Raw genomic sequence first — 26,675 nt, forward strand, 5'->3', positions numbered from 1 at the left:
GGAAGACAGAGAGGGGGAGAGAAAGACAGACACCTGCAGACTTGCTACACTGCCTGTGAAGCGACCCCCCTGTAGGTGGGGAGCCGGGGGCTCAAACTGGGATCCTCCGGCCGGTCCTTGCGCTTTGCGCCACCTGCGCTTAATCCGCTGCGCTACCACCCAACTCCCTCTTTTTAATTTCTTTATTGGGGGGTTAGTAGTTTACAGTCAACAATACAATACAATAATTTGTTCATGCATAACATTTCTCAGTTTTCCACATAACAATTCAACCCCCACTGGGTCCTCCTCTGCCATCATGTTCCAGGACCTGCACCCTCCCCCCACCCCCAGAGTCTTTTACTTTAGTGCAGGACACCAGCTTCAGTCCCAGTTCTGCTGAGTGTTTTCCCTTCTGATCTTGTTTTCAACTTCTGTCTGTGAGTGAGATCATCCCATACTCATCCTTCTGTGTCTGACTTAGCTCACTTAACATGATTCCTTCAAGCTCCATCCAAGATGAGATGAAGGTGAATTCACCATTTTTTTAATTTTTATTCATTTATTCATGAGAAAGTTATGAGAGAGAGAGAGAGAGAGAGAGAGAACCAGACATCGCTCTGGTACATGTGCTGCCAGGGATTGAACTCAGGACCTCATGCTTGAGAGTCTAGTGCCTTAGCCACTGCGCCACCTCCCGGACCACGAATTCACCATTTTTAATAGCTGAGTAGTATTCCATTGTAATTTATCTCTTTTAAAACATATTTTATTTTATTTAGAGATAGAGGAAGACACTGAAAGACCAGAGCCCTGCTCAACTCTGGTTTCTAATGGTGCTGGGGACTGAACCTGGGAGTTCAGAGCCTCAGGCACGGAAGTCTTTACAGAACTATCACACTGTCTCCCCAGTTCCTCCCTCAATTTATCTCTGTCCTATCAGATAAAAAAAAGTTTTAAACTGGGAGGTAGGCTGTAGTGCAAGTGGTTAAGCACAGGTGGGGCAAAGCGCAAGGACCTATTTATTTATTTAAATATTTTATTTATTAATGAGAAATATAGGAAGAGAGAGAAAGAGCCAGACATCACTCTGGTACATGTGCTGCCGGGGATTAAACTCAGAACCTCATGCTTGAGAGTCCGATGCTTTATCCACTGCACCACCTCCCAGACCACATATTTAATTTAATTTAATTTTATTTTTTTCCTCTTTTTTTTTATTGGGGAATTAATGTTTTACATTCAACTTAAATGTTTTACATTTAAGTACAATAGTTTGTACATGCATAACATTCCCCAGTTTCCCATATAACAATACAACCCCCACTAGGTCCTCTGAATCCTTCTTGGACCTGTATTCTCCCCACCCACCCACCCCAGAGTTTTACTTTGGTGTGATACGCCAGTTCCATTTCAGGTTTTCTTTTCTGATCTTATTTTTCAACTTCTGCCTGAGAGTGAGATCATCCCATATTCATCCTTCTATTTCTGACTTATTTCACTCAACATGATTTTTTTAAGGTTCATCCAAGATTGGCTGAAAACAGTGAAGTCACCATTTTTAATAGCTGAGTAGTATTCCATTGTGTATATATACCACAACTTGCTCAGCCACTCATCAGTTGTTGGACACTTGGGTTGCTTCCAGGTTTTGGCTATTACAAATTGTGCTGCTAAGAACATATGTGTACACAGATCTTTTTGGATGGATATGTTGGGTTCCTTAGGATATATCCCCAGGAGGGGAATTGCAGGGTCATAGGGTAGGTCCATTTCTAGCCTTCTGAGAGTTCTCCAGACTGTTCTCCACAGAGGTTGGACCAATTGACATTCCCACCAGCAGTGCAGGAGGGTTCCTTTGACCCCACACCCTCTCCAGCATTTGCTGCTGTTACCTTTTCTGATGTCTGACATTCTCACAGGAGTGAAGTGATATCTCATTGTTGTCTTGATTTGCATTTCTCTGACAGAGACTTGGAGCATTTTTTCATGTGTTTCTCAGCCTTTTGAATCTCTTCTGTGGTGAATATTCTGTCCATGTCCTCCCTCCATTTTTGGATGGGGTTATTTGTTGTCTTGTTGTTGAGTTTGGCAAGCTCTTTATATATGTTGGTTATTAAACTCTTGTCTGATGTATGGCATGTAAAGATCTTCTCCCATTCTGTGAGGGGTCTCTTGGTTTGGGTAGTAGTTTCTTTTGCTGTGAAGAAGCTTTTTAATTTGATGTAGTCCCATAGGTTTATACTTGCCTCAGTCTTCTTTGTGGATTCGTTTCATTGAAAATGTCTTTAAAATTTATGCGGAAAAGAGTTCTGCCAATATTTTCCTCTAAGTATCTGATAGTTTGTGGTCTAACATCCAAGTCCTTGATCCACTTGGAATTTACTTTTGTATTTGGTGAAATACAGTGGTTCAATTTCATTCTTCTGCATGTTTCAACCCATTGTTTCCAACACCATTTATTGAAGAGACTCTGCTTTCCCCATTTAATAGTCTGAGCCCCTTTGTCAAAGATTAGATGTCCATAGGTGTGGGGGCTATTTTATTTATTTTGCCTGGCTTATCAAGCTGGGATTGAACCTGGGACCTCTGGTGCCTCAGGCATGAAAAATATATTTGTTGGGAGTTGGGTGATAGCGCAGAGGGTTAAGCGCACATGGCGCAAAGCACAAGGACCGGCATGAGAATCCCGGTTCGAGCCCCCGGCTCCCCACCTGCAGGGGAGTCGCTTCACAGGCGGTGAAGCAGGTCTGCAGGTGTCTGTCTTTCTCTCCCCCTCTCTGTCTTCCCCTCCTCTCTCCATTTCTCTCTGTCTTATCCAACAACAACGACATCAATAACCACAACAATGTTAAACAACAAGGGCAACAAAGGGGAAAATAAATATAAAATTTTTTTAAAAGAAAGAGAAAGAAGGAAGAAAGAAAGAGAGGGAGCGAGGGAGAATAGCGGGAGGGATAAGACGGAGAGAGACCACAGCACCAAAGCTTTCTCCAGTGCAGCTGGGGCTGAGCTCCAACCTAGGCCACACACACAGCTAAGCAGTACACTATACAGGTGAGCTATTTTGTGAGTCCTAACTTTTTTTTCAAAAAAGATTTTATTTATTTATTAATGATAAAGACAGGAGGAAAGAGAAGAACCAGACATCACTCTGGTACATGTGCTGCCGGGATTGAACTCAGGACCTCGTGCTTGAAAGCCCAATACTTTTATCCACTGTGCCACCTCCCAGATCACCTAACTTTTGTTTTTAACAAAATAAATCCCTTCAACTCATAGGTTATACAGGCTCCTGTGCTAAATATGAATGGAAACGGCCCATGGGTTAGATCACTGTGGTAAACAGTTAATTGAATCTGTGTATCTTCTTCAAATTTGCGAGCAACTCCCTGCCCTAATCCTGCTTCCTAGTTCTATTCTCAACTCTGACACCATCTTCCCAGGCAGTACTGCTGGTTCACCCACATGAGAGTTATCAAACTCAAGCTAAGATTATTAGTGTTTTTCTCAAGCAAAGATTATTAAGACAGTGGTCTGGGAGGTGGCTCAGTGGATAAGGCATTAATTAGACCGCCAATCCCTGGAAGCACGTGAACCAGAGTGATATTTGGTTCTTTCTCCTTGCTTTCTCCTTATCTTCATGAATAAATAAAGTCTTAAAAAAATTACTAAGACACAGGCTCCTAGGAACATTCCTAAAATAGACTTCCTAGCTTTTTTCTTTTCTTTTCTCTCTCTCTCTCTCTTTTTTTTTTTTACCAGAGCACTCTGATTTATGGTGCTGTAGGGGATTGAACCTAGGACATCAGAGCCTCTGGCATGAGAGTCTCTGCATAACCATTATGCTATCTACCCTAGCCCCTTTTCTTTTCTTTTTTTAAGATTTTACTTTTGTTGTTGTTGGTGGTGGTGGTGGTAGTAATTCTCAGAATTAGGTCAATACCAGGAATGACATATATATATATTCCCTTTTGTTGTCCTTGTTGTTTTATTGCTGTAGTTGCTGTTGTTGTCATCATTGTTGGATAGGACAGAGAGAAATGAAGAGAGGAGGGGAAGACAGAGGGGGAGAGAAAGACAGACATCTGCAGAGCTGCTTCATCACTTGTGAATCGACTCCTCCCCTGCAGGTGGGGAGCCGGGGGTTTGAACAAGGTCCTTGTGCTTTGCACCATGTGCGCTTAACCCGCTGCGCTACTGCCCGACTCCCTGATTTTACTTATTTATTTATTTATTTTACTTATGAGAAAGATAGGAAGAGAGAGAAGAACCAGACATCACTCTGGTACACATGCTGCTAGGGATTAAACTCAAGACCTCGTGCTTGAGAGTCTAATGCTTTATCCACTGCGCCACCTCCTGGACCATGTTCCTAGCTTTTCTCTACCCTAAGGACCCTACCTTCACCTGCTCTATTCCTGCTTTATGGTTCCTGTTTATTGAACATTTGTCCAGCTTTATGTCTTACTGCCTTTATCCACCAAGTTGCAGATGCTTGACTTTCTTGGGCAGACAACCTCACCAATGCTTCCTGGAATCTCACCTCCCCAGAGCCCTGCCCCACTAGGAAAAGATAGAAAAAGGCTGAAGGTATGGATCCACCTGCCAACAACCATATTCAGTGGAGAAACAATTACACAAGCCAGAACTCCCACCTTCTGCACCCCCAAAATAATTTTGGTCCATACTCCCAAAGGGAAAAAACAATAGGGAAGCTTCCAATGGAAGAGATGGGACATAGGTCTCTTGGTGAGGGGAACTGTGTGAACTAACCCTACCACAGTTCTGCCCCTTACAATCTTATAAATCAGTATTCAATCACTAATAAAAGATAAAACATTGAACAAAAGGAAAAAAAAAGAGGAATCCCTCCTTCAAACAAAAGTCCACAGTGCTGTGTTGTAAAGCCCTATGCAGACACAGGTGTGGCCCACCTATCTCACCACCCACAGGGAGAAACTGAGGCTTCCTTTTCCCCATTTGCATTATCTCCTCCTGGGTCCAAGTTTCAACCATCTCCTAGTAGAACTGTTGTGAAATCTTCCCCAGTCAGTCCTCCCCTCTGCAGTCAGGGTTATCTTTTAAAAATTCAAGTATAAGTCAAGCTGGAGTAAGAACAGAATAGAAAGTAAGAAAAAAAATTCAAGTATAAGCCCATTGTTTTCCACTGCCTTTGAAATAATGTTAAGTCTCAGGATTTAGTCTATAAACTCAAAGAATTTGGTCCCTGACTTCCTCCCCAAGCATTTCTCTTCGTCTTTTAATGAATTTATTTTTGTCTTTTTTTAACTTTTTTTAAATCTTTATTTATTTGATAGAAACTGAGAGGAAGGGGGCGGATAGAGAGAGGAGACAGAGAGACACCTGCACCACTGTTTCACCACTTGTGAAGCTTTCTCCCTGCAGGTGGGGACCAGGGGGCTCAAACTCACTCGGGTCCTTGCACACTATAATAGGTGCGCTCAACCAAGTGTGCCACCACCGGCCCCTAATGAATTTATTTTTAAAAACACATCTTAAATGTTTTCTGGTTTATTTTTATTTTAAATTTTATTTAATGATTTGATAGAGATGGAGATTGAGAGGGAGGAGGAGACACACAGAGAGCCAGAGATTGACTGCAGTACTGCTTCGCCCTTAAGGAGTTTTTTGCACAAAGCATCTCTTTTACCATTGCTTCTCTGCCCCACATGGAACTCTTTCCAGTCTCAGAACTTTTGCCTGGGACCTGTTTCTGTGTCCAGAACACTTTAACCCGCCTACTAAGGTCTACTACTAATCCTCTGGTCACTTTCTCAGGGATTCCCTTACCTACCAGACCAGATCACTGTCCCTTTTAAAATTTTATTTTATTTTTTTAGAGGGAGAGACACCATAATACTAATCCACCATCCGTGGAGCTGCCCTGGTGTAATCTATGATCCTATCATGTGGTACTTGAACACAGGACCTCACATATGGTAAAGCACAAGGTCTACTGAGTGAATTAATCTCCTAATCCCTAGATGCCCTTCTTAAACAGTCAAAAACTATTCACTTTTCCTTTGTATCATAGATTCAATATCTATGTGGTGATGAGCCCTCTGTACCAGGCACTAGGTTTTATTATGATAGGAGGAAGAAACCCTGCCCTTCAGAGTTTGTGGGGACTCACCCTGATTAAATAATCACAGAAGTAAACGCAAACATGTGGTGCCTGGGAGGCAGATGATAAGAATGTACCAGCCAGGATGTCTGAAGGCAAAGCCTTTCTGTAAAGGGTGAGTCTTAGCTGACCCAATTAGGTAAGGAGAGCATTCCAGGCAAACCTTCAGGAAAGCATTTATTCTGTTCCTTTAGATCTAGCCTAGTGGGAGGTATTCAGGAAAGACTCAATGAGTAAACAAAACATGGCCTGCATCTAAGTCGAACCAGGTTAGAACTCATATGTACAAATTCACAGAGCAGGGCTTTGTCCTTAGTGTTGAAGCAGGACTTGGGGGAGTGAGTCGAGCACAGGAAGGACTTGCATGGGTGTGATCTCTGGTACCCCAAAAAGAAATAAATCTTATTTTTTTTAAATCACTTTTCAATTATTTGCTTTTAAGTAGGTTATACTGTCTCCCCAGGGGGAAAAAAAAAAAAAGGGCTCACTTGGTTAGAGTGCTAGAACCAGCATCACGTGGTCCCTCATGTTTGAGAGTCCAAAGCCTTGGGCTGGGGAGACAACATAATGGTTATGTAAAAGGCTTTCATGCCTGAGGCTCTGAGATCTCAGGTTCAATCCCCAGTGCTACTAAAAACCAAATCTCATCAATGTTCTGGTTTCTATCTCTGTATCTTTATCTCCAACTTTCTTACATTAAAAAATTAAGTATTAAGAGGGAGGAGAAAACTCAGTCCAGTGCCTTACCCCCTGCACCACCTCCCCAGCTGCAATTTTTTAAAAAGTATATATATCATCCTGGCGAGAGATCTCTCCTAGTAGAGCACACATCTTGGGAGAGGGGTTGTTCACTCTGCCCAACCTCCACCCCAGTCCCTGCAGCACATGGGAGTGTAAAGTAAAAGCAAAGTGATCACAGTCTGGGCTGGGGAGACAGGAACAGGTTCGATCCCTGACATATATATATATATATATATATATATATATATATATATATATATATATATATATATATATATATATAGTGTACGCGTGCCGCAGAACCCACACAGGTCTTGTAAGTTAATATATTAAAAAGGCAAAAGTGTAGTCCTGAGAGTCGCTGTGTTTTATGGCGAGGGGGTGAACTGATGACCCAGGACCCGTGCTGCAGAGCACCGCTGCCGAGCACATGAAGCCCGGACCCCACGCGATGATCTGGACTGTGGGGCTCGGCATCTCCGCTCGCCTCCGCTGCTGGTCCTAGCATCTTCTCTTCTTTTTTTCCCCTCCAAGTCTGTCAGTGGGGCTTGGTGTCGGCACTGCGAATCCACGGTTCCCGGCGGCCATTTTTCCCCATTGTATTGGGTAGGACACAGAGAAATCGAGAGAGGAGGGGAGACAGAGCGGGAGGCACCTGCAGACCTGCTTCACAGCTAGTGAAGCCACCCCCCACCCCACCCCCGCAGGTGGGGAGCCCCGGGCTCGAACCCCTGATCCTTGTGCGGGATCTTTGAGCTCAGTGCTGCTCCCAAGGCCAATTTTAGGAGAAAAGATAGACAGAAGCTCTGGTGGATGGTGCTGCTGGGGGTTGAGTCTGGGACCTTTGATGTCCCAGATGGCATGAAAGTCTCTCTCTGCGTGACTATGATGCTATGTCGCCAGCCCTCACGTGCAAGTTTTGCACTCTCCTGGGTCGCTGTAGCTGAGGTCCACACAGGGATGGCCTCCCGAGGTCCAGAAGGCCTCCAGTAACCCCCAGATGCTCTCATTGTGCGGGGTGCCGGGGGAGAACTACACTTCCCAGAATGCAGCGGGCCAAGGGCCTTCCGCCCTCCCGAGGTTCTGCTGGGAGTTTTCATTGACCTCTAGCCCCGCTAATTCCATGAGTGCCGCCTTTCCGAGGCCCCGCCCCTTTTCAGGGAGGCTGAGCTCCGGGAGCCCCGCCAGCTAGTCCCACCCTGTCCTCTCATTGGTCCAGCGTCGCCGCCACTCGGGAGCGAGGAAGAGGAGGTGCTTCGTGATTGGTGGACTGCGTTTGGCGCCAACTAGGCAAGGGGGCGGGGCACCCGCTGCCTCCCTAGGCAGCTATTTACCGCGAAAAGGCCGCCACAGCGCACAAGACCCAGCCGAGCGGCGGAGCGGAGTCGTGCGGTCCCGCGTCGTTGAGAGGGTGAGAGGAAAGCGAGGAGAGCGTGAGCTCAGGCCGTTGCCTCGAGGTTCTCGCCGCTCTCCCTGCCCGGCCCCCGTGTTTGTTTGGATTTAATCTTCTGGTTGCCGGCGCCCGCCCGCCCCCGGCCTCGCGGGGTGAGCGCCGCATCCGTGCGTGGGGTGGGCGCCTGCTGCGCCCCGACTCCCACCCGCCCGCGCCGCCCGCCCGCGGCCGCCGCGTCTCTGAACCGCGGGGTCGTGTTTGTGTTTGAGCCGCGGGCGCCGGCGATTGGGCGCGCGGCCGAGGCCGGTGCCAGAGGGTGGGCGCGGCGGAGGAGGAGGGAGGCCGGGTGCCGCCATGGAACTGGGCCCGGAGCCCCCGCACCGCCGCCGCCTGCAGTTCGCCTGCAGCCCCCCTTCCACGCCTCAGCCCGTCGTGAAGGCGCTGTTCGGCGCGCCCGCCGCCGGGGACCTGTCGCCTGTCACCAACCTGACGGCCACCATGGACCAACTGCAAGGACTCGGAAGGTGAGTGGGGGGCCGGGGGGCCGGGGCTCCGTCTCCACGCCCGGGGGCCGGCGCGCCCCGCCATGTGCACCCCGCTCGGCCCCCGGGAGCCCCCGCCCCGCCCCGCCCCGCCCCGCCCCGCCCCGCCCCGCCGCCCCGGGCTGCCCTTCCCCGCAGCTTTGTTCCCGGCCGGTGCACAGCCCCCCGCACCCTCGCGCTCCGCTTTCATCTGGGGCTTCGCTCCCCCTTTCCTCCTCTCTCTCTCTCTCTCTCTCTCTCTCTCATTTCCTTTCTCGGGTGGACAGAAACACTCAGTCACCGAGGCAGGGGACAGGGACAGGGACAGAGGGACACCGCCCCCTGCAGGTGGGCGCCCGGGGCGCGAACCCGCGACCTTGCGCCCCGGCCCCCTGACGCCCGTGGTTTGTCTCTTGCAGCGCCTGTGAGCCGGCCCCGGACGCGAAGAACGGCAGCCTCCAGAGAATGGGCTCCTCCGAGTCCACCGACTCAGGTAACCCCGGGAGGGCGAGAGAGAAGCGGTTCTCATCGCGTAGACCCGCTCTGAACGGGTGTCTGTCTGTCTGTCTGTCTGTCTGTCTGCCAGCGCTGCTCCGCTCTGGCCTGCGGTGGTGCGGGGAGCTGAACCTGCTCCCGCGACGCTTGCTTCGGCCATGAGAGTCTTTGCATAAGCCTCAGGTCCATCTCCCCCAGCCCTGAATTTTCCTTTTTTCTTGCCTTTCTTTTTTGATTATTTGGTTTGGGCCGTGTTACCGTGGGTCACATACTGGACTATAAAGTATGAGTTCCCGTGCTCGGTCTTCCTGATGGATAAAAAATGAGTGTGATCTTGAGATAAATTAGCACTTTTCAAAAAGTTGAAGATGATCTAGCCGTTACGGAGGAAAGGCTGGGTGGTGTGTGGGCCGGGGCCATGCCAAACACTGGGCAGTATCTCCTCCCCGTGAGAGAGAGAGAGAGAACCAGACATGGCTCTGCTACATGTGCTGCCGGGGATTGAACTCGGGACCTGACACGCTTGAGAGCCCGATGCTTTAGCCACCGCACCAGCTCCAGGCTCACCTCCCTGTTGCTCTTAATGGAAAGGGCGTCGTGGGACATAGGGCTAACTTTGTATTTCCCCAGTTCCCACCTCACGTGATAGGACAGTGTCAGCCACCTGAAATCAGAGTTCGTACCTGTTCTTTGCATGGCTGGAATGTGGAGGTACAAAGTTTCCAAAAGCGGAAACAGCTTGGTGGGTGGAATACAGGACACACGAATGAGCTATTACCCCAGTGAGCTACTGATGCAGATCTCATTCCCTTGGCACTTGCAAGTAGGCAAAGGGGCTTCGTATACATGCTGTGATAAGCAGGATTTGTGCAGTGCAAGGAAGATAGCATATGCTTATGCAAAAAAAAAAAAAAAAACCTCCCAGCTCCCACATTCAACACCCTAAGTCTTTGGCAGGCTTGAAAGAGATAGTGCTCGTTTCCTGCTTATTTTAGTCACTATGGTGTGTCTTTACCTGACAGCCTTTCTTTCCCTCATAGGCTTTTGTCTGGATTCTCCTGGGCCCTTGGACAGTAAAGAAAAGTATGTATTCAGTATTTTATTTAACCAGAGAACTGTTCCACTCTAGCTTAATGGTGGTGCCAGGAATTGAACCTGGGACCTACAAGCCTCAGGCTCCCTGTATTCACTGTTTTTAAATGTTTGTACTAAGGGAGTGGGGGGAACTTTATAAAGTGAAATTCCTCATGCTTCATGCTCTGTACCAGATTCCTGGATTTAGCTGTCCCTACTAAGATTTCTGAATTCTGTAAACAATCTTATCTTTTGAGAATGAGTAGTTTGTGTCAAGTAGTTTTCAGAACTTCCTCTGTTTTATTTAGTTGTAATTTTGGAATTCTGTTTAAATCTTACCCAGATTCTTGCCCCACCCTGTAACCTTAAGGCAGTGTTTTTTTTTTTTTTTTTTTACATTTATTTATTTATTTTCCCTTTTCTTGCCCTTGTTTTTCATTGTTGTAGTTATTGTTGTTGTTATTGATGTCGTTGTTATTGGATAGGACAGAGAGAAATGTAGAGAGGAAGGGAAGATGGGGGGGGTTATAGACACCTGCTTCACTGCCTGTGAAGCGACTCCACCTGCACTTAACCCACTGTGCTACCACCCGACTCCCAAGACAGTGTATTTATTTAAGAGAGGACCTGGACTTGCTTTTCTTTACGTAGAAGCCAGTATATTGGGGTCTGCTTGTGAAAACAAAAACAACTTCAAAATTATCTGTTCTTAGAGGTTGTCTAAAATAAAATGGGAATGTTTGACTGTTGTATTGCTGAAACCATAGTTTAAACATTATAGATCTGCTAATGTGAATATCTCTGCTTGCTTTACTTACATTATTTTACCTTTGATCTCATTGTAGCCTTGAAATTTCCATGAGAAGACTAAATTCTCTACCGGTAAGTTCCCCTATTTACTCCCCAGAGTGACCTTAATTTACTTGAAGACTGTTAGCCTTATGTGCTCTCTACCTAGTGCAACTTTAGTATCATAATGACTGCCTCTTGAGGGCTGTTTTCAACTCCGTCAGTTTTATTGGATAAGGAATGGTTCTTTTTATGGAAGTGAAATTAGTGTAGGCCTTGTGGGGTTAGGTATAAAGACATAATTTATTAACACAAGATGAGGGGGGGAATTACCCCAGAGTATTGGTGCCTGGCATTGAATGTGGAACCTCATGCTTCCGAGTTCAGTTCCTTACTTCCTGTCTACCTCGTGGGCCCTTTTACCTTTGTCTATGTATTTTAATTCTTCCCCATTTCATAGCAGAAACTCTTGGGGTGTAGCCCAGCTCTGAAGAGGAGCCTTTCCGATTCTCTTGACCATGAAGTTTTCCAGCTGGTTGATTCAGACGAAAACAAGGAGAACGTGAGTATCATCAATACTATTTATGGCAAAGGTAAAGCCCACGTGGATAGGTGGCTTACAGAAAATGACCGGGATGAATAGAGAACACCCCTTATCAGCCACAAGGCTCTGGGTTCAAGTTTTGACACCCCATAGGAACACTATTGATGATAGCGGTGCTGAGATGTCTCTAAGCAAAAAAGTTTTCTTTTATAAGTTGGGTCGCTGGGGGATATAGTTCAGTTTGCACAGAACTTGTTCAAGTGTGTTTTATTTTGTTTTTTAAATGAAAATTGACCTGGGGAGGCCATTCGGCATTGTTGCTTTAAAAAGGTTTAAGTTGGTAGCTGTTAGAACTAATTATATGATCGCACCAAAGTAAAAGACTCTGGGGTGGGGGTGGGTGGGTGGAGAGAATACAGGTCCAAGAAGGATGACAGAGGACCTAGTGGGGGTTGTATTGGTATATGGGAAACTGGGGAATGTTAGGCATGTACAAACTATTGTATTTACTGTTGAATGTAAAACATTAATTCCCCAATAAAGAAATGAAAAGAACGAATTATATTGATGAATAGTTTATCTGGAAGGGTCTGTCCAGCTATTCGTGTCTTTTTGAATTGACCCTGGGACTAGTCATCTCTGCAGAGGGTTTCCTGACAGTCCTTTGCAGAGTAGGGCCGACAAGTCTCAGGGAACCAGAGTAACTGAAATGACAGTTCAGATGGTGGACTTGTCTCAATAGTTATCCACCCAAAGGTGATCCTTCACTTCCCTCTCCCACCTACAGGGCCCACGCATAGCCATTCAGTGAACTGGCTTGGTTTTCCTAACATTCTTTGTGGTATTCTCATTTCTCCCCTTTTCATTCCCTGCTGAGATCCCATGGTTGTTAGTCCTTATGAAAACGACTACCTTCTGAGCTTGGCGCACCGCTTCTGCCTCTGTCTAGTGCCTTTTGTCTAACAGGCTAAAATTGTCTCAACACCCATTTCCCCTCAAACTTGGCTTTTCCCAGGGCTGCTTGCTTAGAGCTTTGTTTTGTGCAAAAGAAAAGTCCTTGTGCTTGTGTCCTGCCTGGCTTCGTAATGGGCGTCTCACGTAACCTCTAATACCTAGTTTCCTTATCTGGCAAGTGGGGTGAATTGCTTGTGGTGGATGGCTAAGCGAGTTTGTGCACAGAAATGCCCAATACTGAGCTGATTAATTTACGAGAGGTGGAAGTGGATAGTCAGAGCATCGCTGTGGCATAAGTGATGATGGCAATTGAACCTGGACCTCATGCCCCCAAAGCTCTACCACTGTGCCAGCTCCCATGCTACTTAGGTGATTTTCTCCCACTGATTTTAGGAGGGAGGCATTACCTGGGGCTCCTCTAGCCTAGACTGGCTTTCTTAGAGAGACACAGAGAGCAAGGAAGCCCCCAGCAACACCTGAGGGATGGGTTCAGACCCACACACTTGCCCGTTTGCAGTGGAAGCCCCAAAGCTGGTTTTCACGGGCCGAGGAAGATGTCTCCACCACGCTGTCTTACAGGAAGCCTTTGAGTTTAAGAAGCCAGTAAGACCTGCATCTCGTGGCTGCTTGAACTCTCATGGACTTGAGAGCAAAGATCACCTCACACAGAGGCAAAACTCTTCCCCTGCTTGGATGGTATGTGCTCTGACTTAGTAGGGGAGTTCCCAGAGGGAACAGAACCCAAGCGCACTGGAACTAAAGACCACAGAGTAGTTCTGGCTGCGACTGGCTTCACTTTATTTGTGATCTTTTTTTTTTTTTTTAATATTTATTTTATTTATTTATTCCCTTTTGTTGCCCTTGTCGTTTTATTGTTGTAGTTATTATTGTTGTTGTCGTTGTTGGATAGGACAGAGAGAAATGGAGAGAGGGAGGGGAAGACAAGAGAGGAGGAGAGAAAGACAGACACCTGCAGACCTGCTTCACCGCCTGTGAAGCGACTCCCCTGCAGGTGGGGAGCCGGGGTTCGAACCGGGATCCTAATGCTTGTGCTTTGCGCCACCTGCGCTTAACCCGCTGTACTACAACCCGACTCCCTATTTGTGATCTTTGTGAGTGAGATGCAGAAAGATAGAACGGGGCGCTGATGAGCTCTGGCTGCTCGGTGGTGCTGGGCACTGAACCTGGGAACTCGGCCTCGGGTGTGCAAGTCTTTTTGCATAACCAATATGCTATCTCCCCAGCCCCATGTAGCTTCACTCCATCTTTTGAAAGTGGTTTTGCAGTGTCTGAGGACAGTGAGAGATGGCATACTTGATGTATTGGTCTTGAGCAAGGAATAGCTACCCATGCCCAGTTTGGTGGTGGTGGGGACCCACAGGCATGTTCAGGCTCATGCTTCTAGTTGTCTCTTTTTTAAAAAATCGTTCTTTTCTTGTGTGTCTTGGGTGCCCTGGTTAGTCTCAGGGTGCTTGTGTCTTAGAAAACACTTGAATGCTTCTAATGGCGGTTGGCTCAGGATGTTATGAATTCCAGTGAACCCACTGTGCTGTCATTTGCCCTAGACTGATTTTTTTATATATATATATTTATTTATTCTCCCTTTTGTTGCCCTTGTTTTTTTTTTTTTTAATTGTTATTGTGGTTGTTGTTGTTATTATTGGTGTTGTTGTTAGGACAGAGAAATGGAGAGAGGAGGGGAAGACAGGGAAGGGGAGAGAAAGAGAGACACCTGCAGACCTGCTTCACCACCTGTGAAGCAACTCCCCTGCAGGTGGGGAGCCGGGGACTCGAACCGGGATCCAAGTCAGTGAGGGTTGGAGGAATAGCTAACCGATAGGGCACCGGCCTTTTCATTCATGTCTGTAGCCCAACTCAAGTTCCAGCTCCACATAAAGAAGCCATGGCACAGGGGGCCAGGTGGTGGCACACCTGGTTAGCACACACTTCTGTGCACAAGGACCTGGGTTCAAGCCCCTGGTCTCTACCTGCAGGGGAGAAAGCTTCACAGGTGGTGAGGCAGGACTGCAGGTGTCTCTCTGTCTCCCCCTTCCCTCTCAATTTCTCAGTCTGTCCAATCAATAAAAATCTTAAAGAAGCCATGGCACCGAGGGCAGAAGCAGTTGACACTTAACAGCACCACTTCCACATTTTCCCCTGGTGCTGGGTGCCTAAGCCAAACCCAGCTTCTTTCTCACGGAAAATACGTGCTCCACTGGGTGAGCTCGCTCCTGATTCCCCGGGAAACACTTCTGTTGTTCCTTGGCTTCAGTTTTATCTCCTGCTCTGCTGATGCTAAAGGGCTGCTCTGGTTTGCTCTGTTTTGTAGTAAATGATTTGTTGTTGTTGCTGGTGCTTCTCTCTCCTGATTGAGAAGAACCAGACAGAACCAGAGCACGGCTTGGTTCTAAAGCAAGTTGATAAAGTTGATGTTTTAACAGGCTGAGCTATCTCCCTTCCTGACCTTCAAATCTCATTTTGATTCCTTTTTACCCATTACAATACATTGGTAAAACTGTCCTTAATCAGAAACTGTCCCCAAACCCCACTCACTATAAGAGCAATCACTTCTAGAATAGTTCTTTGTAAAGACTGATCCTGACTCAAGGCCTGATTACTCAGGGTTGTGTGAAGGTCAGCTTTGTAATTTTAAAGTTTAACTTCCTTTTTTCTAATTTTATTTTTTTTTTTCTGGTTGATTTTTTTATATTATTATTATCTTTATTATTGGACAGAGACAGTCAGAAATCAAGAGGGAAGGGGAAGATAGAGAGGGAGAGAGGCACTTGCAGCCCTGTTTCACCACTCATGAAGCTTCCCCCTGCAGGTGGAGACTGGGGGCTCGAACCTGGGTCCTTGTGCATAGTTACTCCCTTTTATTGCCCTTGTTGTTTTTTATTGTTGTAGTTACTATTGATGTTGTTGGATACGACAGGGAGAAATGGAGAGAGGAGGGGAAGACGGGTGGGGAGAGAAAGATGGACACCTGCAGACCTGCTTCACCACCTGTGAAGCGACTCCCCTGCAGGCAGGGAGCTGGGGGCTCGAACTGGGATGGATCCTTCTGCCAGTCCTTGTGCTTCGCGCCACACACCCTTGTACACTCTTAACACATGTTCTCAACCAGGTGCACCACCACCCTGTCCCGATGGTTTTTTTTTTTTTTTAATTGGGAGATTAATGGTTTCTGCAAATTCAACCCTCGTCTGGGTTCTCCGACATCTTGTTCTAGGACCTGAACCCACCAAACCCAGTCCATGTTTTGCTTTGTGTTTGTGATTGGTGATTTAATGATGATCAATCGACAAGACTGTAGGATAAGGGGGGCACAACTCCTATAGTTCCCACCACCAATGTGCCGTATCCCCTCCCCTCCATTGGAAGCTTACCAGTTCTTTATCACTCTGGGAATATGGACCAGAGATCTCAATGGGGTGCAGAAGGTGGGAGTTCAGGCTTCTGTAACTGCTTCTCTGTTGGACGTGGATGTTGGCAGGTGGATCCACACCCCCAGCCTGTTTCTATTTTTCCCTAGTGGGGCAGGGCTCTGGGGAGGTGGGGTTCCAGGACACATTGGTGGGGTCGTGTGCCCAGGGAAGGCAGGTTGACACCATGGTAGTATTTTTCAACTTACATGGGTGAGATCGTCCCATATTCATCTTTCTCTTTCTGACTTGTCTCAATTAACATGGTTCCTTCAAGCTCCCGCCAAGATGGGGCGAAGGAAGTGAAATCACCACTTTTACTAGCTGAGTAGTATTCCGTTGTATATATACCCGGTCTTATTTTTTATAAGGACTATCTAAGGGAATCACAGCTGATCATTCACCAAAACATGAATTCTCTCGTAGTTTTCCTCAAGTGAGAGAGATGGCAGCGAATCGGGAAGTTTTAAGCCACAGTCGCCTGGGACTGCTGCTTTGTCAGATGAGGATGATGGTTTCATGGATCTTCTTGATGGAGAGAATCTGAAGGTATTGTGTGGGGTGCTTTGTTTGAATAGGGAAGACACAGCTTAGGAAGCTTGCCTACTACAGGTGCAAATTGGGACTTGAACCTCATGCTTGTAACTTGTTTTTCTCTAGAATGATGAAGAGACCTCATCCTGCATGGCAAGTTTATGGACAGCTCCCCTTGTTATGAAAAGAAATGCCAACTTTGTAAGTTCCAGTGTGTCTGAAGACTGGGTGGTTGGACCTTTGGGGTAGTGAGCTAAACTCAAATGAAAGATTAAGCTTGCTTTCTCCCACATTACCACAGGAGTAAAGCGCTCTTTGAGGGCAGGGTAGGTGGCATAATGGTTATGCAAAGACACCTTCATGCCTGAGAGTCTGTCTTTGGATCCTTGGGCTTTTCCATTAACTGATCACACTAGTATTTTTCTGGCTTTTTTTTTTTTTTTTTAAGAGAGAGAGAGAGAGAAATTAAGAGGGGGGAGAGAAAAACAGACACCTGCAGACCTGCTTCACCACTTGTGAAGTGACTCCCCTGCAGGTGGGGAGCCGGGGGCTCAAACCCGGATCCTTGAGCCTATCCTTGCACTTGGCGCCAAGTGCGCTTAACCCGCTGCACTACTGCCCAGCCCCCTTTGTGGTTGTTTTTTTTTCTCTTTGCCACCAGGGCTTACACTGCCCCCCCCCCCCCCCATAGAGGGTGAGCACACAGTGCTGTTGTACTCATAAAGCTTCTCCTTTGTAGGGAGCTCCATGTGATAATTAAGGGCTTGAGCCCAGTCCTTGCACATAGAAACTGCATGCCACTGGGTTGAGCTATCTCCCAGCCACCCGTGATGAGAGATGTGTATCTTTTTCTCCTAAGGGTAACCGATGCAGGCTGTCTGACTCCCCTTCCACATTCAGCTCCGCCACCCGGTTAGCTCTGAAAAGACCTGAGCGATCTCAAGAGGAGTCCCCACCTGGAACAACCAAGCGGAGAAAGAGCGGGGGTGCGGCTTACCCTCAAGAAGTAGCCAGTCCAGAGAAGTCACAAGAGGTCAGTTCTACAGCTCTCTTTTTCTTTGGGGGAATTTCTTTCTTTCTTTTTTTTTTTCTTTTCTTTTTATTCATTTAAGACTCCACCAGGGGTAAAGTTAAGCACCAGCATAAAGGTGATGCAAAAAAGACTTTGCCTCTATGACTGCCTTTTAAAATATTTACGAGAGAGCACTAAAGCATCACTCTGGCATGTGTAATGTCAGGGGTCAAGCTTGGGACACTTACACTGAAAGCTATACCTTTTCTTATTTACCAGAGCACTGCTTAGTTCTTGATTATGGTAGTGCAGGAGGACAATGAACCTAAGACTTCCGCGCCTCATGCATTTTTAAAGATATTTTATTTATTAATGAGAGAGATAGGAGAGAAAGAACCAGACATCACTCTGGCACATGTGCTGCCGGGGACTGAACTCAGGACCTCATGCTTGAGAAACCAGCACCTTACCCACTACACCACCACCCCCTCACCACTGTGTTTCTTATCTGTATCTAAAGTCAATTACTTCTTTTAGAAACTGGGTGTGAGAGTGGTTTGCAGATGCTTATCTTGTCAGGATGGAAAATTGTAGCGATGTGCCATCAATTGCCCTGTATACTGGGAGCATACTCCCACCCCCCGTAAGTGAATAAGTCCTGTCAGAACGCTGGCCTCACACCCCCACCTTTGATTTGTTGCAGACTTTATATCAGTCTTTATCCCCGGCATCTTCCCCTAAAGAGACTATTGAGAACCTTTTGGATAATGATCCAACAGACCTTATAGGAGACTTCTCCAAGGTAATTGAACTCATACTCATACAAGGATGGGGATAAAGGTTTACCTGGAACCCAGCCCCTTCTCTGCTGACCCTAAGGCCTGGGCTGTGATAAATATACTTGAATGTTTTAAAGATAAGGAAGTGATCTTGGCGGTATCACATGATAAAGTGAATCTGGTTTCTGAATTGTAAACCTTACACGAATGCTGATTAGAGATTTTTAAAATAGAGCTAGCCACCTATCGCCTCACTACAAATTCATGCATCCAAAGGCTGCCTTAGAAGGTCTAGACTGAATGTTATGGTTCTTGAACCACATAAAAGCTAACATTCACTACGTGTTAGAAATTCAAGCTGAGAGGGTCGGGCAGTGGGTTAAGCGCATGTGGCCAAAGCGCAGGGACTGGCATAAGGATCCCGGTTCGAGCCCCCGGCTCCCCACCTGCAGGGGAGTCGCTTCACAGGCGGTGAAGCAGGTCTGCAGGTGTCTATCTTTCTCTCCCCTCTCTCTGTCTTCCCCTCCTCTCTCCATTTCTCTCTGTCCTATCCAACAACGAACAATATCAACAGTGGCAATAATAATAACCACAATGAGGCTACAACAAGGGCAACAAAAAGGGGGGGGAAATGGCCTCCAGGAGCGGTGGATTCATGGTGCAGGCACCGAGCCCAGCAATAACCCTGGAGGGGAAAAAAAAAAAAAAAAAGAAGAAGAAATTCAAGCTGAAACCTAGTTCTATCTCAAACAAAGACCATGAGTTCAGTAAGACTGCCGTGACCCCACAGCACAGTCATCACCAGACTGATGATTGCTCTCAACTGAGGGCTGGGGGAGGCAGCTCTCCTGCGGCTGACACAGGACAGGGGCTGATAGGATGTGGTTTTAGTCAGAGAGGAAGAGCAGATGTGTCTGTGCTGGTGAAGCTTCCTACTTGAAGTGTTTGCATTTTGTTATCATGAACCCTGCTAGAATTACCTGCATGTTATTGTATCAATGTGTGTGTGTGGGGGGGTGGGTTTCCCCAGAGCACTGCTCAGCTCTGGCTTATGGTGGTCTGGGGACTGAACCTGGGAGCCTCAGGCATGAGAGTCTCTTTGCATAACCGTTCTGCTATCTGCCCCCACCCTCAGTGTGTTTTTTGGCTGCCTTTTTTCGGGTTCATAGGTTGCGAAGCTTACATTTGCTAAATGTCCTTTGTATTTTATTTTAGGGTTATCTGTTTCACACAGTTGCTGGGAAACACCAAGATTTAAAATATATCTCTCCAGAAATTGTGAGTAATCCTTTTTTAGCCTGTCCCATGTGGGGTATTTAGTCTAGTTGTTCCTGGGAACCAAAGCTAACCTTCTGCTTTCTCTCCACAGATGGCATCTGTTCTGAACGGCCAGTTTGCCAGCCTCATTAAGGAGTTTGTCGTCATCGACTGCCGTTATCCATATGAGTACGAGGGAGGCCACATCAAGGTGGGTTCCTGAGCTTCTCAGAAAGTCCTGTCACGGGAGACACAGGAAGAATCCAAGAGAGTGTTTGTTTAGTGCATGGTTGCTACTGGGATTTGACCCAGAACCTCCTGCAGTTCTCTGTTAACACTGTACTACTGTCTCCCCAGCCCTAAGAATGTTGTTACTGGTGGTGGTGTGGCCGGTGTTTCAGCTACTCCACCATTTGTGAGCCCTCCTCTGTGGTGCTGGAGGCTCGGCTCTGGGTCCAAGCGCTTGGCAAAGTTTCCACTGTTTCTTTTTAAAATCCCTCAGGTCAAGGGGGTGAACCAGAAATCGGGTTCAAACCTTGGCACGATGGGGGAGGCTTCATGAACAGTGCAGCAGTGTCTCTGTCTAAAACAAGGGGGCGCTGCTGCTCCATACTCTCCCACACCGTGTAGTAAATGCTTCCTGTCCTGTCCCTTCACCATCAAGGGTGTTTCTGTGTGCTAGCTGCTGGTTTCTTTCTTTCTTTCTTTTTTTTTTTTCTTCCTTCCTCCTCCAGGGTTATTGCTGGGCTTGGTGCCTGCACCATGAATCCACCGCTCCTGGAGGCCATTTTTTTTTCCCTTTTTGTTGCCCTTGTTGTAGCTTCGTTGTGGTTATTATTACTGCCCTTGTTGACGCAATTCGTTGTTGGATAGGACAGAGAGAAATGGAGAGAGGAGGGGAAGACAGAGAAGGGGAGAGAAAGATAAGACACCTGCAGACCTGCTTCACCGCCTGTGAAGCGACTCCCCTGCAGGTGGGGAGCCGGGGGCTCGAACCGGGATCCTTACGCCGGTCCCTGCGCTTTGTGCCGCATGCGCTTAACCCACTGCGCCACCGCCCGACCCCCTAGCTGCTGGTTTCTAAGCCGTGCCTGAATACCCAGCACTCTGGACTGGGAAAAGCCAGGCTTTGACAACATGCCTCTTAAACTGCTGTTAAACTGCCTGGTGGAAGGAGATTGTAGAAGCATTTTTCACAGCTAGAGAAAGGCAAGCAGGCACTAAAGCTTCAGCACAGTGGGGCCAGGCTGGGTGTCTATATGGCAAAACGTGTGAGCAGTTGGGTAGCATGCTCTGCTGTTTGAGTCTTTGAACAAATAGAATGAGTCATGATGCAGCGCTGCCCAGGAGGTGGACAAGGACTTTAAATGCACAGTAGTGGTTGCACGGTCTTCTGCAAACATGAGACAACACACAGAGCCTCTGGTCCCTTTACAGGGTGCAGTGAACTTGCACATGGAAGAGGAAGTTGAAGAGTTCTTACTCAAGAAGCCCATTGAACCTACGGAAGGGAAGCGTGTCATTGTTGTGTTCCACTGCGAGTTTTCTTCAGAGCGAGGTCCTCGAATGTGAGTGTTACACAGATCGGGGCTCTGGGGCGGGGCTTGTTTGGGGGGGTGACTCGCCGGGACTTGCTTTGGCACATTAAGCATCCCACTATGCGCTAGTCACTACCGTGCCTTCCCCTGCACCCACAGCATGTAAATATAGTGGGGAAGGGGCCAGGTGGTAGCGCACCTCGTTAAGCACCCACATTACAGTGCACAAGGACCTGGGTTCAAGCCCCGGGTCCCCACCTGCGGAGCAGGGGGAAAGATCACAGATGGTGATAGCAGAACTGTTATCCCTTTCTCTCCTCCTTCCGTCAGTTGAATGTAATTTATACACTCAACCTAACATTTTCCAGTTGTAAGGGGCTCTTTAGTATGGCTGGTCTATTCTAGCTTTGTGATGCTTTCAGGGCTTGCCAGCTAACTTGACTGTGGCTTCCCCTCTTATAGGTGCCGGTATGTGAGAGAGAGAGACCGACTTGGTAATGAGTACCCCAAGCTCCACTACCCCGAGCTGTATGTCCTGAAGGGCGGGTACAAGGAGTTCTTCCAGAAGTGCCAGGTGAGATGGGGTCGGCGGAAAGCCTGCTGGCTGCTGGACCTCCCTTATGGTCAGGGCTGTCTCACCATAGCAGGGCGGCTATACTGCGCGAGCCTGACCAGCCCTTTCTTGCTTTTCTTCAGTCTCTCTGTGAGCCCCCCAGCTACCGGCCCATGCACCATGAAGACTTTAAAGAAGACTTGAGGAAGTTCCGCACCAAGAGCAGGACCTGGGCAGGGGAGAAGAGCAGACGGGAGATGTACAGCCGCCTGAAGAAGCTCTGAGGGACAGTGCCGGCAGCAGCAGAAGCCTCCGGCCATCCCTCCCCCCCGCCTGGGTTTTCTTCAAAGATATTTGACAAAAGAAGTCCGCGAGAAGTCCTGGCGCTTCCGTGCTTTAGCACCCCCACGCCCCCGCGGCTGAAGCCCAGAGCACCTGCTGGCTGTGCCTCTTCTGTCCCTGCAAGGACTGCCGAGACTGGGTGCCACAGAGGACTCCGGGCACCGACTCAACACTGGCCCCTGGACTTCACTCTGAGGGGAGGGGAGAGGGCGTGGAGAGGAAGGAGGAGGGGAGAGAGGCGCCGCTGTCAGATACCAAAGACTGCCTGGAGAGGGAAGGGCTGCGCAGATAACCCATGTCTTTAATTTATTCACTTTCGTCAATCACTTTATTAATTATTTTTCTAATTCCTGGAGACTTTTATTTAATGGCTTCTTTAAGTCAAAATACTGCCATTCTAGGTAGGGCTTTAGTATCCCAGGTACTACCTCTGCTTTTATTTAGTTTTTTTAAGGATGGGGGAAGAAGAGGCAAAGGGGTGATTGTGGGGCAGAGGGCTAGTTGCTCGGTCGCCCCAGGAGGCGCTGCAGGACTGGGGCTGCTGCTATGGAAAGACGAGGACTGAGGTGTTCTTGGAGCATCACCAGGCTCAGGCTAGAGCTCCCTGACCGACGTCTGTTGGGAGCGGGACTCTGCTCTTTATCCCAGTGGGCCTGTGATAATGGCTCGCGTGGGAGTCGCGGTCGGGAAGGCACTTCAGTCAGCTTCTGTTGGGCTACCAGAACCCCAGTTCAGCGTTGGCGCGCCGCGGATAGGCATCCAGAGAGGGGAAGCTACAGAGGAAGGCAAGGTACACTGTCTTCCTTCCGATACTCTTTGACAGCTTTTATTTTGATTTTTTTTTTTAAAAAAAAAGTTATTTTATGAGTCAAGGAGTATTGAATCAGTGTTTGCTGGGCTGTTGTGGGTTGAACAGAGTGGCTGGAAGCCCCGTCATGAGAAGGAAGCAGGTACTAGCATAGTTTCTCACAAGGCAGTGTGGTGGGTTTTTTTGAAGGTAAAAACTTTATGAGTTTATCATGTTTTAATTTAAGGGACAGGGAGTGATAATCACTACTTGCCTCATCATCTAACCCCATGGAGTGTGGATCTCCAAATAAAAAAAATCAATACACCTCCCATCCAAGGAGCTAGGGCTAATTTGGCTTGATTCTAGACAAGCCTGTTTGGCTCCTACCCACCCCACCCCTAGGCACTGGCCGCTTCCCCAGTTTTGTTCCATTGGGGTGTAGTCAAGATCTGAAATGCAAGAGTCAGTCTCCCCTTGGGGTGGGGAGGGAATCAGTGATATTGAAGACAGCAGCTTGCTGTGCTTTGGGTATGAGTTACATTTGGCTGTAAAACAATCTTGTTAGAAAAAATCTGGAGAATAAGGGAGCAAGGAGGAATGCCCCCCACACATTGAGACGCACCTCAGTTGGTCTCTCATCTTGTTTGTAGGGTTCATTTGGTAGAATGCTTGAAGAGGGGAGTGGGTGGCCTTCGGATTGTACCAACTTCTGAAAATAGAAACAATCTTAAACCCATGCTCTGTGTCTTGTTATTTTTTAGGGGTTGCTTCATGGGGCTGAATTATTCTAAATGTTGCAATGAGTCTAAGAGTGTCATTCTGACTGATTTCTACAAACCTCAAGCCGCTGACATCCTTACAAGGCTTATTAGCTTGTATAGGCCAAGGAAGGACCTTCAAGGTAGAGAGATTTCAGTAGAGCTCCGCCAGAGTAGAGTCAGAGTATCAGTGAAAGGACAAATCCTAACTAGTGGGTTCACATACAACTAGGGAAATCTAATGGTTATGCAAAAAGACTTTCAGGCTGAAGGCAACAAAGGTCCCACACTCAATATGCCAGGGCTGAGCAGGGCTGAGTCTTTAAGAATAAATACGATCTGGGGAGTTGGGCTGTAGCGCAGTGGGGTAAGCACAGGTGGCGCAAAGCGCAAGGACTGGAGCAAGGATCCTGGTTCGAGCCCCCGGCTCCCCACCTGCAGGGGAGTCAGTTCACAGGCCGTGAAGCAGGTCTGCAGGTGTCTGTCTTTCCCTCTTAAGGGGGGGAAAAAAGGAATCTACCTGATCTTGCTTTCTTAAAAAGAAAAAAATTCCAGGGTTGGGCAGTAGCACAGCAGATTAAGAACAGGTAGCGTGAGGACCGCCATTAGGATCCTGGTTCGAGCCCCCGGCTCCCCACCTGCAGGGGAGTCGCTTCACAGGCGGTGGAGCAGGTCTGCAGGTGTCTGTCTGTCTTTCTCTCCCCCTCTGTCTTCCCCTCTCTCCATTTCTCTCTGTCCTATCCAACAACGAACAACATCAACAATGGCAATAATAACCACAACGAAGCTATAACAACAAGGGCAACAAAGGGGAAAAAATGGCCTCCAGGAGCAGTGGATTCATGGTGCAGGCACTGAGCCCCAGTAATAACATTGGAGGCAAAAAAAAAAAAGTGTAGATATAGATAATGTAGTTGATGTGTGAGAGAGACTTGAATGAGAAAGTCAGGCAGCACTGGTACATGTGTGCCAGGGGCTGAACTCACCTGCTTTGAGTCCAGCGCTTTATGCACTGCGCCACCTCCTGGGCCACCTTTTCATTTCACATTAATTCTTCTAGTGAGAAACTAGAGCCCCACTCTAGCACATGCACTGCCAAGGACCAGACTTGAGACCTCATGCTCTAGTGTACAACATCGTATCCTCAGGCTATTTCAAAATGAATCTGATCAAGAATGTTTCCTGGAGCTCCGCTTCCCCAGAGACCCACCCTACTAGGGAAAGAGAGAGGCAGACTGGGAGTATGGATCCACCAGTCAACCCCCATGTTCAGCGGGGAAGCAATTACAGAAGCCAGACCTTCCACCTTCTGCAACCCTCAATGACCCTGAGTCCATGCTCCCAGAGGGATAGAGAATGGGAAAGCTATCAGGGGAGGGGGTGGGTTATGGAAATTGGGCGGTGGGAATTGTGTGGAGTTGTACCCCTCCTACCCTATGGTTTTGTTCATTAATCCTTTCTTAAATAAAAAATTTTTAAAAAAGAATGTTTCCTGTGGGCATTCTGTCACTAGCATTCCCAGCTGTAGGTGGGGACCAGCTATAGGTAGCATAATGGTTATGCAGACACACACATGCCTCAGGCCCCATAGTTCCAGGTTCAATCCCCTGTACCACCATAAGCCAGAGTTTTAAAAAAATCAGTTTTAAAAAATTGCACTAAAGTAAAAGACTCAGGTTGGGGGGAGAGGGTTCAGGTCCTGGAACATGATGGCAAAGGAGGACCTAGTGGGGGTTGAATTGTTACGTGGAAAACTGGGAAATGTTACACAAGTAGAAACCATTGTGTTTTACTGTTGACTAAACCATTAATCCCCCAATAAAATTTTTTAAATAAAATAAAGAAAAAGAAACAAAAGGATGGGGCGGTGGTGCACTGGAAAAAGTGGCGCACTCAGTTAAGCACACAGTACTCTGCAAGGCTCCAGGTTTGAGCCTCCTCTCCCCACAACTCCCCTGCAGGGTGGACACTTCATGAGCGGTGAGGCAGGTCTTCAGGTGTCTTTGTCGCTCTCTATCTCCACCCCTCTCAATTTCTCTCTGCTAACTAGTAAGTTGATCAGAAGCAGTAGATTCATAGTGCTGACCCCAGAGGCAAATAAATAATAACCACAACTAGACTTCAAGACAGATCTAGAGGAAGTAGTGTTGGAAACTTAGGTTGAAAACACTTACTCGGGAGCCGGGTGTTAGCACAGCGGGTTAAGTGCATGTGGCACAAAGCACAAGGATCCTGGTTCGAGCCCCCCGTTCCCCACCTGCAGGGCAGTCACTTCACAGGCGGTGAAGCAGGTGTCTGTCTTTCTCTCCCCCTCCTCTCTCCATTTCTCTCTGTCCTATCCAACAACGACGACATCAATAACAACAGCAATAGTAACTACAACAGTAAAGCAACAAGGGCAACAAAAGGTAAAATATAAAAGAATTTTTAAAAGGGTGGGAGTAGATAGCATAATGGTTATGCAAACAGACTCTCATGCTGAGGCTCCCTCAAGTCCCAGGTTCAATCTCCTACGTCACCATAAGCCAGAGCTGAGCAGTGTTCTGGTTAAAAAAAAATTAAAAAAAAAAAAAACACTAAGGAGTTGGGCAGTAGCTCAGCGGCTTAAGCGCAGGTGGTACAAGTGCAAGGACCGGCGTAAGGATCCTGGTTCAAACCCCCAGCTCCCCACCTGCAGACTTCATAAGCAGTGAAGCAGGTAAAAAAAAAAAAAAAAAACCACTTATTCAAGCTAGTCTTCAACAAGGTGTCTCATGAACTAGGGAGTCCCAGAAAGAAGAGCACTGATCCAGACAGAAGGCAGTTCCTTGTGCGTGAGCGCTGCGTGGTAAATGTAGATAAAGGAATAGGATGATGAGCACATTCCAAAAGCCTTAAATGTGATGGAAGCAGCAAGCTAGCTTCAGGGCCTTCTGCAAGCAGTACTTTTCAAACGCCTGGGGTCTTTGTTAAAATGCAGCATCTGAAATAAATATATAAAAACAGAGGCTGGGGGGGTTGGCGGTAGCGCAGCGGGTTAAGCGCACATAGTACAAAGTGCAAGGACTGG

At 47.6% G+C, this 26,675-nt stretch overlaps 1 protein-coding gene across 4 annotated transcripts; it reads left to right on the forward strand.

Annotated features, from left to right (window-relative positions):
• Window positions 1–8,184: 8,184 nt before the first annotated feature.
• On the forward strand, window positions 8,185–23,605 carry CDC25A (cell division cycle 25A). Of its 4 annotated transcripts, none has more exons than XM_060204751.1 (15): window positions 8,185–8,785; window positions 9,202–9,275; window positions 10,318–10,360; window positions 11,197–11,233; window positions 11,604–11,702; window positions 13,218–13,334; window positions 16,490–16,612; window positions 16,724–16,798; window positions 17,457–17,630; window positions 18,313–18,411; window positions 19,604–19,666; window positions 19,758–19,856; window positions 21,083–21,213; window positions 21,646–21,757; window positions 21,880–23,605. In XM_060204751.1, the coding sequence occupies exons 1-15, from the start codon at window positions 8,616–8,618 to the stop codon at window positions 22,018–22,020; spliced, it is 1,557 nt and encodes a 518-aa protein (XP_060060734.1). In that variant the 5' UTR covers window positions 8,185–8,615; the 3' UTR covers window positions 22,021–23,605. The 4 variants fall into 4 exon arrangements, with proteins under 4 accessions (XP_060060734.1, XP_060060733.1, XP_060060736.1 ...); XM_060204750.1 differs by having other exon boundaries at window positions 8,186–8,785; window positions 11,601–11,702; XM_060204753.1 differs by lacking the exon at window positions 13,218–13,334 and having other exon boundaries at window positions 8,186–8,785.
• Window positions 23,606–26,675: the final 3,070 nt, after the last annotated feature.

This window comes from Erinaceus europaeus, chromosome 12, assembly GCF_950295315.1.
Source record: "Erinaceus europaeus chromosome 12, mEriEur2.1, whole genome shotgun sequence".
NCBI lineage: Eukaryota > Metazoa > Chordata > Mammalia > Eulipotyphla > Erinaceidae > Erinaceus > Erinaceus europaeus.